The sequence below is a fragment of the Prionailurus bengalensis genome, chromosome C2 (assembly GCF_016509475.1).
Source record: "Prionailurus bengalensis isolate Pbe53 chromosome C2, Fcat_Pben_1.1_paternal_pri, whole genome shotgun sequence".
NCBI lineage: Eukaryota > Metazoa > Chordata > Mammalia > Carnivora > Felidae > Prionailurus > Prionailurus bengalensis.
The window spans coordinates 105,515,943-105,528,636 of NC_057350.1; the positions used below are offsets into that span (position 1 = coordinate 105,515,943).

General features: G+C 38.5%; 1 protein-coding gene across 3 annotated transcripts in view; it reads left to right on the forward strand.

Annotated features, from left to right (window-relative positions):
• IFT80 (intraflagellar transport 80) overlaps window positions 1-9,235 on the forward strand; it is a 139,292-nt gene extending 130,057 nt beyond the window's left edge. For all 3 annotated transcript variants that reach the window (XM_043595012.1, XM_043595011.1, XM_043595013.1), the window contains one exon: window positions 7,706-9,235. In XM_043595012.1, coding sequence (XP_043450947.1) covers window positions 7,706-7,816 — 111 coding nt within the window. In that variant the 3' untranslated portion in view covers window positions 7,817-9,235. The remainder of the gene's footprint in view (window positions 1-7,705) is intronic.
• Window positions 9,236-12,694: the final 3,459 nt, after the last annotated feature.

Below are 12,694 nucleotides of genomic sequence, written 5' to 3' on the forward strand. Positions count from 1 at the left end.
GTAAAGGGCTCATTCCCACAAGATTGCCCTCACTCCTCATCAGATGCCAGTTACAAGCTCAGATTATCACCTGTGCTTCTGACTGACCAGCTATAGATCTGCAGTCCCAGTAACCCCTGCCTTAGGTTTCAGATGCAAGTCACAAGTCCAGGTTGTTACCTGTACTTCTGACTGACTTGCTATAAGTCAGAGGCTCCCATTCCCCCTTTCTGGTTTGATTAGTTTGCTAGAGTGGCTCACAGAACTAAGGAAACATTTACTTATGTTTACCAGTTTATTAAGGGATATGATAAAGGGTACAGATGAATAGCCAGATGAAAAGATACTTAGGGCAAGGTCAGGGAAGGTCCTACCCTCAGGAACTCCTGTCTCTTCAGAGTTGGGGTGTGTTACCCTCCCAGTGTGGATGTGTTCACCAGCCCAGGAGTTCTCTGAACCCTGTACTTTGCTATTTTATCGAGGCTTCATCACATAGGCATGATCAGCCATTAACTCCATTTTCAACCTTTCTTCCTTCCCAAGGGAATGGGGGCAGGACTGAAAATTCCTAGCTTCTAATCATGACTTGGTCTTTCTGGTGATCAGCCCTCATCTGGAAGCCATCCAAGGACTCTCCCAGAGTTGTCTCTTTAAAACAAAAGATGCTTCTATCACTCAGAAAGCCCCGTGTCAGGAACTGAGGTCAAAGACCAAATATTAGAACAAAAGATGTTCCTAGTGCTGTTATCACTTAGGAAACTACAAGAGTTCTAGGAGTTCTTTGCCAGAAACTGGGAGCAGCGACCAATATATGTATTTTCTATTGCCTCACACCATATTTAGAATACTGAGTGTCATGATCTGCAGTTTTGGACTTCAGAACAGCTCTCAAGGTAGTAAAGCCTTTGAAACCATTCTTGGAGTTCTGCAATGCAACTTCAGCATCTAGATCCAGGACAGACACAAGTTGTCTGTTTCTTGGTAGGAAGAGGTGTATTTTACAGATGTTCCACAGACTATTTGTTTCATTTGAAGCTTCACTATTAAAAATGAATCCTCTAGGAGTTTGGGCTATGAGAGCTTGCTCTACTACTGGGACAAACTCAGGGTCCCTGGGACCTCTGAGGACTACACTCTAATCCACAGAATAGGACAGCAGCCATCACCCCTACAGTGCTAAGCAGCCTAGAGAATCACCAATCACCTGATCTTTTTGTCATGGTTTTGAAAATATGATATGTTAAAACTGAGCACCCATGTTAAATTTACTTTATGGCATAATTTTAAGTAGATACATACTACTCTGCTTCCTCTTCATCATCCTTGCCATCAATATATTTTTCAGTATTTTCACATTAGGTGCTTTGGAGGACATAGAAAGTATAACTCTTCCCCACAAATTTATAATTATTGTAATTTATATTATAATTATTACATCATTATAATTAAAATTGTATTTTAGATAGTAAAAATTTAACATTTTTATCTTCTTTCTTATTATCTATGTATTCAACTGTTAACCAAAATGTAATACTTCAATCACAGGAGTGGCAGAAATTTTCAGAGATTTTTTTAATCCTGAAACTATATAGGTTACTTTGACTCCCTATGGTGCTACATTCTAGTATCCTTTTTTTTCCTCATAAATGTAATTTGGAAGCTAACTAGAAATTATAAAGCAGTATTTTAAGATGAAAATTATTTTTTACTCAAAAATTTCCCACTATTTATCTACCTTAGCCAAAATTTTGATTATATAAACATTTTATTTGCTAAGTGTTAAGAGAGCATTTTTAAAAACTAAGAAATTTATTCTAGATATCTAGTGAATTCTGGTGGGTTCATAGTACATAATGTGGAAGCTTATATGAAGTGAAAAGTTTCATATATGTTTGTATTCATGAGCCCTGAAATGTTATTTGGGCATTTCTAGTTTAAAATATGGAAACCTGGGATTTATACAAGGTGGGCTGTCTTCTAAGATCCCAACTAGAGTCATTGTACCTGGTCTACAACAGTAAATATTTGTAAAATAATATGTAAGTCGGCCAATAAAATTCACTTGAGGAATATACAATCTACCAAATATATTGTGTACAAGAAGAAAAGTAGAAGAACCAAGAAATGTTTAAAACATTATTCTAGGAGAAAGAAAACAGTGGAAATATAAACAAACCAACAACTTGGGAACAGACTTTCAGAAAGTATAGAATTTTGAAGAAGACCCAGAAGAGCCAGCACTCTAGTTCAGACAAACCACGTTAGGCATAGCTACTACCTGAGCTCTTTTGCAGGTTTTAAGGCCTTGTAATCTTATGATTATATATCTATATATGTATCTATCTATATCTATATCTATATCTATATCTATATCTATATCTATATCTATATTTATATCTATATCTGTATCTGTATCTATATATGTATCTATATATGTATCTACATATATATCTATGTATCTATCTATATGTCTCTACATATATATCTACATATATATCTATATATGTATCTACATATATAGGTATCTACATCTATATCTATATCTATTATGTATCTACATATATATTGGTAGGTGATAGCTCATCTGGTAGGTACTTATTCATTCAATATTTATTGAGTATTTTCTGCAGACAATGTACTCCCCTTCTATTTCAAATAGAAAAGTAAATATGGCAGACACTGACCCCAGCTTTATGAAGCTTGCATTCAGTGGAAGCTATAGTTAATTATACAGTTGTTAATTTCAATTGTGATCATTGGCTTGAAGATGCTATAAAACTTGATGGGTGGGGGTGCCTCAGTTGGTCAAGCATCTGACTTCAGCTCGGGTCATGATCTCGCAGTTCAGAAGTTCAAGCCCCACATCAAGCTGTCTGTTGTCAGTGTGAAGTCTGCTTCAGATCCTTTGTTCCCCCCTCTCTCTGCTCACTCCCTGCTCACGTTCTCTCTCTCAAAAATAATAAACATTAAAAAAAAACTTGATGTGTAGGGAACCTAATCTAGAGTGGTGGGGATTAGCAAAGACTTTCTAAGCAAGGCAAACAATATTTGAGCTGAACTCTAAAGAATAAATAGTAGAAGCTGACTGGATTTGGGGTGGGAGAGGAAGTGGGGGTGGGCATGTTCCAGGCAGAGAGAAAGCTCTTAAATGGGAAACAGTAAAGAACAAAAGGGAGATTAACTTGAGGGTTTCATAGGGCAAATTAAGGATTTTGGACTCTATGCTAAGACATATGTGAATTCATTAAAAGGAAGTAACATGATTGCTTTTCCCTTTTAAAATCCTGATTCCTCAAAATAAATGGAAACTAAAGAGTTTTCCACAAAATTATCTTGAGTAGGATTTTGTCAGTGTTAAAGGATATATATGATAATAAGACCAAATGTGTGAGGTCTTGAAAGAATGGGAAGGAGTCCCTAGTAACTGCTCTGGATCCTGGGTACTGAGTAGTTGGAATATTGGTTGGGACCAGACATTGGAGGGTCTTCATACCATGTTAAGAGAATAGACTTCATAATGCAGGCAATGGGAAGGCTTGGAGGTTTGCAATCAAGAGAATGATTTGAAAGATACCTTTTGGTGTAGAAGATGGATCAGAGGTAAGGGTGGTGACTAGGAGATCAGTTAGGAGATTACTATAATAGTTTCACCAGGAGATGGTTGGGGTGGTAGTTAGGTTGGTTAGGCAAGACATTTGAGAACAACTTCAACATTTCTGGTGTGGTTGACTGGTAGATGGAGAGGGATGCCATTAATCTAGATAAGGAACAGTGAGAATATACAAGTTTTAGACCTTTTGAGTTTGAATACATGAAAATATACATTTTTTTTGTTTGAAGTCCCTGTGGGGTATCCAGATGGAGATATCTAATAGGCAATTGGAAATATAATTGTGAACATTGAAGGATACTGACAAAGAGGAATCAGGGCATGATAAATAAATTTATGGTCATGACCATGTAGGCATAGTTGAAAGTATGAAAGTTGATGTCATCTCCTAGGAAAGTATAAAAAAGTTGTGGTTGGAATCCTGGTGAATACAAATACTAACAGCTAAGAGGTTACCTAGAGAGGGGTACCTGGGTGGCTCAGTTGGTTGAGCGTCCAACTCTTGATTATGGCTCGTCCCCTCCATGCTGAGAGTGGAGCCTGCTTGAAATTCTCTCTCTCTCCCTCTGTCCCTCACCCTCTACTCTTCTCCCCCACTCACATGCACACATGCTGTCTCTCTCAAATAAATTTTTTAAAAATTAAGTAAAACAAAGTATAAATTACTTTAAAAAAAAGAGGTTGTCTAGGGAAAAGAAACAGGAGGAAAAAAAGACTGAGAACATTGAGAAAGGAGAGCACAAACCAGAAGAGAATGGTATTATACAGTCAGAGATTTTTCAAAGAGCTTTGGTCAACAAGATCTAGGGAATGCTTCTGCATCAGGACCTTTTTCTTCCTTTTGTCAGTGTGCTCTTCCCCAGATATTCCCATGGACTCACTAATCTCCTTTAGGTCTTCACGTCAAATTCTCAGGGACATCTTTTCCTACCACTCTGTTTAAAATACAACACCCCCTTCCCCCAACTCCACTCCTGGCACTCAGTATTTCCTTTCCCTGCCTCCAAAACTCTTACCACTTCTCACATTTTATATATTTTTAGGGGCACCTGAGTGGCTCAGTCAGTTAAGCCCCCAACTGCAGCTCAGGTCATGATCTCACAGTTTGTGAGTTCAAGCCCCACGTCAGGCTTTTAAAGGGGTGCCTGGGTGGCTCAGTTGGTTGAGCATCTGACTTCAGCTCAGGTCATGATCTCATGGTTCATGAGTTTGAGCCCCGTGTCGGGCTGTGTGCTGACAGCTCAGAGCCTGGAGCCTGCTTCCAATTCTGTGTCTCCCTCTCTCTCTCTGCCCCTCCCCTGCTCACGCTCTGTCTCCGTCTCTTTCAAGAATAAATGAACATTAAAAAAATAAAAAAAGAATGCAACACCCCCTTCCCCCAACTCCACCCCTGGCACTCAGTATTTCCTTTCCCTGTTTCCAAAACTCTTACCACTTCTCACATTTTATATATTTTTATATCTTCCACTATTATTTGTCTTTGCTTATCTTTCTATGAAGACTGTGATTTTTATCAATTAATTCACTGCTGAAGCCTTGCACCTAGAACAATCCTTGGCGTATAATAAGCACTAAATATTTATTGAATGAGTAATCTAATCATATGTAGGATAAGGAATGAAAACACTTGATGGTGGCTTTAGTGAAAAGTTCATGAAGTGTGGTAGGAGCACAGTCACATTATAGTGTTCTGAGGACAAAATGAGAGTCAGGAATGAGAAGAACGAGGGTGGTAGTTTGCAGGAAGACAGGATTGAGGGGGAAGGATGATGAGCAGCAGCCAGTGTAGCAAGGAAATTGAAAATGTGAGTAATATAACTGAAGGCAGATGTCCCAGGGGAGTGGAAGAAGATGGGATCAGGGATGTATGTGAAGAGGTTGGCCTGAGACAGAAGGGAAAGAGAGATGAATACAAATGTAGGTAAATTTGTGTGAAGAAGGAGATTAAGCAAATTCATGTCTGATGGCCACTGTATTCTCTGGAAAGCCATTTGGTATGATTTTGAAATTACTTCTATGTGAATAAGAAGAACTTACCAGGGACTAGAATAAGAAGTGCCAAATAGTACTAACACACCCTATAATAGGAAAAGATGTGTCTTGCTGTAGAGATCAGTCACTTGAAAGCTGTCATGATGAGTACAGCCTTATCTAAAACCCACTAGTAAAAGTATTCTAGTCCAAGAACTAAATTAGCAGAACACTGTTCTAAAACTGGATAAATGCCAAAGTGAAAGTGAAGCATTCATTTTCAATAGGATAACTATCAACTGGCTCCCTCATTTGTACTCTAACAAGTGATAGTATAGATGGCATCAATTTACTTGATGGACTTCTGGTACAACAGAGCAACAGTTGCTCAGTGTACGGTCAATATATGGTTTTATTGTGATTGATCTGAGAAACACATGTAAGTCAATTTAAGGCTGGAAGAAGGCCAAGGCATTTATCAAGTTTTGTCTTTCTCTTTGCAAATGTTTTGTTAGACATAGAGTGTTTTGCCATTTAAAAACATCAAGTTCTGGCCTGATTGAAAAATGGGTCTTTCAAATAGTCTTAACATTTGCTCTGCCTTTCAGTGAGCGGTCACTTGCATCTTACCACAGACATTCATCTTCTATGAGCGAGAGGGATTCTTTTAATTCATCCATTTTATATATTATAGACTAGTATATGGAATTATCTCTTTTTTAAAGTGGCCAAAATGTCCACAAATTACCATGCAGAAATTTAGATGAAAGATACTGAAATAAAAAAGAACCAATACTTTATCAACTTCCAGCATAAAAGAGGCACAAAGCCCTGATAAGGTTAAACTTATCTCCCAGTTACTTAAAATAAATCTGCTCAGGCAGCAAGTAGTACCTAAGTCTGGTTTAATGCTACTTATTTCACTCAACTCCCCTACATGAAGATGAAAACCTGTTCACTTTTGGCTCAGTCTCAGGGGTTGGGGCTTATTTCATTGTAAATCGGAATTAGGTTAATCTAGGACCCAATTTTTCTGTACCTTGCCTGGGACAACACACATTCCTAAAGTAGTCATCTCCAAATTTTTCTAAACAATAGAATGCTTTTTCCTAAAGAAATTGTTCACAGATGTCAGGGCAGAGTCCATAGCTAACAGCAAGTATAATCAGCTTAGGGGAAAGGCAGGGTAGAAGGCATGGCTGGAAAAATGGCCCCATGTCAGTGGGGCATGTGACTTGATCTCCCGGTTTTGAGTCTGAGCCCCACGTTGGGCATAGAGATTAAAAAAAATGGAAACATAAAAATGGTACTTTTCAGTGATTGTTTTTACATGTCCCCCAGCCTTGATTATGCACTGCACTTTCTTTAATATCTTTTTGTTGTTGTCTAAACCATCACCATGTCTGTATTACTTTAATAGTTGTTGTAATGGAGTCCCTTTTTCAGAGTATGCTCAGGAGAAGCAAACGCTTCCCTATTCTTACTCATACCTAGGCTCTAATGAAACCTCAGTGAAAAAAAAAAAAGGTAAAATGCTAACCCATTTGAAACATGGCCTCATGGCTAGGGCCCTGTCCATTTTTCCTCTTGTTTGGAGGAGAAGAGTCCACCTTCTCCCCCTGTCCCTGAGGCACCTATGCAGAATCTGAAGGCTCCATGAGACTATTTAGATGTAGTTTTATCAACAGCTACAACTAGATTTTGGTGTTTTGAATCATGATGAGAATCTTTCCTTTTAATTGTGGTAATTGTTTTGTTTGGTCTTATTCTTAAAGGTATTTTTTATTTAAGCATTATTTCTTTTTTTTTAACATTTGTTGATTTTTGAAAGACAGAGAGAGACAGAGAGTGAGTGGGAGAAGGGGAGAGAGAGGGAGGGAGACACAGAATCTGAAGCAGGCTCCAGGCTCTGAGCTGTCAACAGATGTGGGGCTCGAACCCACAAACCTGGAAATCATGACCTGTGCCGAAGTTGGATGCTTAACCAACTGAGCCATCCAGGCGCCCCTTAACCTGTCTTTCATGCTCTCTTTTTTCTCTAGCGATTTAGAAGCCATCATTCTATTTTTTGTTTACTCTTGGTTACCTTGGATTAAGCAAAACTGTGTTATACTATATCAGTATTTTTCTTTTCTTCTTTTGCAGCTCCAAATAGATTGGGAGAAAATCAAAGCCAAAATTGAGATGGAAATTACCAAAGAACGAGAGCAATCATCAAGCAGCCAGTCCAGCAAGCATATAGGTCTAAAGCACTAAATTCCTTGCTTACCATTAAGAAATTTTACCTTTTGAAACATTCTGATTAACCAAGGATAATTGTATTTTTATTGCTAAAGAAAAAGGCAGAATCTTTAAGTATAAGTACTTGCTGTGTATTTACCACTAAAAATACATTCAGAAAGACTAAGCACAAAATAATTGATGCAGTTTCATCTTTTATATAGTTTAGTCCAATAATTAGCAAAATATTCTCATATACTTATGATACACCTATGTAGTATTGCTTACATTCCAGTTTTTGTCCATTATTTTATCCCTGAATCATCAGCATGAACAAATATTAATGCTCATAATAAAACATTGGACCCTTTAAAATGTATGATAGCATTAATTTTTATTTGACCAGTAAATCATAAGATGTTCCAAAAGTTTACTTATACAACAAAAATACATGAGGATGGATTTATGAAAATGTATAACAGTACATACATTTATACATCAGTATTCATAGGATTATTAACAGTAGCAAAAAGGACAAAAAAAAGATGTCTATCAGCAGATGAACGGATAAACAAAATATGGTATATACATACAGTGGGATATTATTCAGCCTTTAAAAGGAAAGGAATTTTGATGCATGCTACAACATGGATGAACCTTGAAAATAATGCTAACTGAAATAACCCAGACTACTGAATGATCCCACTTATATGAGGTACCTAAAATAGGGAAGTTCGTTGAGACAGAAAGGAGAATAGTGGTTGCCAGGCATTGGAGGGAGGTGGATATGGGGCATTCTTGTTTAATGAGTACAGAATTCCTGTTTGGGATGAATGAGTTCTAGAAATGGACAGTGGTGATTATCGCACAGCATTGTGAATATACTTAATGCCACCGAATGGTACTGTTAAAAATGGTTAAAATGGTAAGTTATATATATATCTGCACCATAATTTTAGAAATATATCTAGAATGGACAAGAAATATTTTTCTCATTACTCTCCTGACTTGAGAATGTTCACTCACTAGGGTCCTGGAGTCTGAATTTGTGACAATCTCCTTAAATGATAAACCTGTTTGACTACTTTCAGTATGTCCTAAAATATTGCCACAGAAGCTTTTGAACATTAACCCAAATACTCCTTAGAAAGTCCTCCATAATGTAAATTTTGGAGAGGCATATTATAGAGTGGGTATACGCATATTCACTGGAAAATGATTACCTCTCTCATTTTCATTTTAATTAATGTATATTTATTTTATGAAAATGTTCTTGTCTTTTCAACATATTTCTTTTCTTTTCTGGAATGTTGAAATATTCTGTTCTTCAGATGCTGGGTACAAGAGTGAGTTTAGTTTGTGAAATATGATTGAGCAGTTTACTTATAAGTTGTACTTACTTATTAATGTTTTCCATATAATGTTATATTTCAATAAACAGTTTAAAAAGAAAAATGATTAAAAGGGTAAATTTTATATCATATTTATTTTACTAAAGTTTTAATAGTTAAAAAATATTATGAAAAATGTCTGCATTCTAACAATTCGGATACTAACAAGGTGTTCTACAATTCAATTCTGATACTACCCAGAGTTAGTGTCAGGTCCCACAAGTTAGAGGACAGCATTCCCAATTAGACTGTTCTTATTTCAATTGTCAGCCACATGCAGGGACCCCAGGATACCCACACTTCTGAGTTGGCAGCAAATTTGGGGGTTTCTACCACGCCCCCTTTGGGTTTGGTACTTCGAATGACTCACTGAAATGCTTTACTTTTAATTATAGTTTTATTATAAAAGATATAACTCAGGAGCAGCCAAGCAGAAGAGATGCATAAAGTCTAGGAGAAAAGTGAGGTCTGGGAGGGGTGGGGGATGGGGTTGGGGCATAGAGTTTTTCATTATGCCTTCTCTTTGTAGAGAGAAGAGAATCTAGGACCGTCATCTTCCCAGAACATTGATGTGCTCACCAATCGGGAAGCTCTTGTAGGACTTGCTGTTCTGAATTTCTTATCAGGGTTTTATTACACACGTGCAATTAATTAAATTACTGCCCATGTGATTAAAATCTTCCTCTCCCTGGAGGTCAGGTGGTTGAAAGTTTTAGCACTCTAACCATGTGGTTTTTCTGCTGACCAGTCCTCATCCTGAAGCTATCTAGCTTTCATAACACAGACACACACACACACACACACACACACACACACACACACACAGTCACCTAATTAGCATAAAAAAGGTGCTCCTATCACTCAGGAAATTCCAAAGATTTTGAAAGCTCTGTACCACCCACCCCCTACACACCCCACCTCAGACCAGATATATTCAGACCATCCCCTGCTCTTTGACCATAGGATCTTCTATGGCAAAGGTACATACCTAACTGAGCATAAAAAATGTAGCAAGATTTAGAGGAATCAATGTGGGGTAAGGATAGGGAGCTATTGATCAAGTTCCCAGTATGGTTATCTGTATCAGTATTATCTTCCCAACAATCCAAGTGGGTTATAGCATATCACCTTATGATAGACATAAACTGAAAAATAAGAGCCAAAAGATTCTGGCACATTACTAGAATCCCATGCAGTCTCTAATAATTAGTCCAATAATCATCATATACAATGACCATAATTTCTCTCAGAGTGAGGGCACTTAGGTTTACAGGCTTCATTCCATGTGGTCTTGTCAAGTTCCAAAAGCAGGAGTGGTCTCAGCTTCACACTTTCAGGCATTTGTTATAATTGAGTTAAGAGACAATATCTCTTGCTCTGAGCTTCTTTCCAAGCATTAATATTAGAAACACATTTTATTCACACTGCACAACACATTTATTCATACCTTTATTCTTCGCCACTATTCCTCCTCTCCATTTATACACAAACCTTTTCACCTTTGGAAGGGACCTTAGGTTCAGCCACTTTGCTGGTCTAGCTTGCAGACAACAATACAAGTCTAGCAAAGGCCTACCCCACAGTCTACTCCCATTCATATAGGGTAGGGTTATACAGGTACAGGACTAGTGGGCTATTTCTACCAATAGGCAATATAACTGGATTCATTAGCCCCAATGTTGCCAGATAGAGTGAAAGCACAGCTCACCCGTCAGGCCCTTGGGAATTCTGATATAAATATTTTTAAACAATTTGTTGCTTAGGAATCATTCCTGCTTCCAGCAATATAGTTGCAGCCTTGGCCCAGGGACCACTGTATGAGGTAGGAAAAAGAAAGTTAAGTGTGATAATGGGAAAGGAAAAAAAAAGTATAGTTGTCATACCAGCATCTTCCCCCACACCTTGCTCCAGATCCTGAATAGTGAATGTGAGCACAGACTTGTGAAGGCATGTAAGCCAGCCCTCCTTGCCTCTATCTCCCCCTTCCCCATTTGGACAACCAGTGTTTCGATTGCCTGTTCTAATACTTTACCAAAGTATTACTCTGAGGAAGATACCGTCGTCCTCCCTTATCTGCGGTGTTCATTTCCAGTTTTAGCTAACCATGGTCAACTATGGTCCAGAAGCAGGTATTCCTCCTTCTGACCTACTGTCAGGTCAATAGTAGCCTAACACTAATGTCACAATGCCTATGCCATTCACCTCACTTTATCTCATCATGGAGGCAATTTTATCATCTCACATTATCACAAGAAGAAGGGTGAGTACAGCACAATAAGATGTTTGAGAGAGAGACCACATTCACATAACTTTTATTATAGTGTATTCTTATAATTCTATTTCCTTAGTAGTTATTGTTAATCCCTTACTGTGCTTAATTTATAAATTAAACTTTATCATAGGGATGTAGGTATAGGAAAGAACATAGTATATTTAGGGTTTGGTACTTACCACACTTTCAGGTATGCATTGAGGGTCTCAGAACATACCCCTGCGGATAAAGGCAGACTACTATATCTCTCTGCCTATTGTTGGATATGATGGACTGTAAAGTGTGTTCCTTAGTCTGAAGAAATGTGATTCAGTGGTCCAAATCTGTGCAATATCTTCTGCTCCACTTCTTTTATAGTACTTTGAGCATTTGCATCTACCACTGGGTCAGCAAAGCACAACCCAGAGTCAGTGTCTATTTCTGTCAGGACCCACTTGTAGCCCTCCAGGGTTACAGGCATCAGTCTGATCAGTGTGACTCGTCAGCTCTGTACCAGGACTGTCCCCCACTCCCCAGGAATCTTCCCCATAGCCATCTGCAGCCTCTAAATCTCTCTTTGTTGGCAGACAAAACAGTTCTTGTCATTTTGTGCCTCAGAGGGTACAAAAGGAATATGTCTAGATTTGGCCCATCCCTGCATTGTTTCAGTCCACTCCCTTCATTAACCCAAGTGGCTACCTCAAGTGAGCACACCAGGGTATCTGCTCATTGATTCTAATCATCTTCTGATGCTGGAAGGGGGTTCTTCTGATGGGCACTGACATGGCCCACTTTAATGCACCCTTCGGATTCCCATAGTGATTTCCATGGGGCCATGCCCAGTAAGGGCACCCCCCTTTATAGGCTAATCTTCCATTGCCCTTTTGCCTGACCATAAGGGTAAACAGCATGCAGTGCAGCTCACCAACCCCATTTGTTTTACCGTTTTTAGTCAGAGTGGTGGCCTTCCAAACAGAATGTTGTGTGTTCATGATGAAACTGCCGTCTATCAGCCGAGCAGCTATTTGTTAGTCAGTTGAGAGCTGTTCACAGGGCACCATTCAAGTGATGATCGAATCCTGCAGCTCTTCATATGGTTCCAGAGTCATTCCTGGGGAAAAGAGTCCACCTGCTCAGGAATATGCTGTGTAACTCCGTGCATTCCCCTGCTGGTGTGTTCCTGCACAAACCATTTCCATTTTGTTATAGAACTCTTCTGGGCACTGCCTTCCTCATTAGAGTGTTTGTCTGATATCACCCAAGACATCCTGG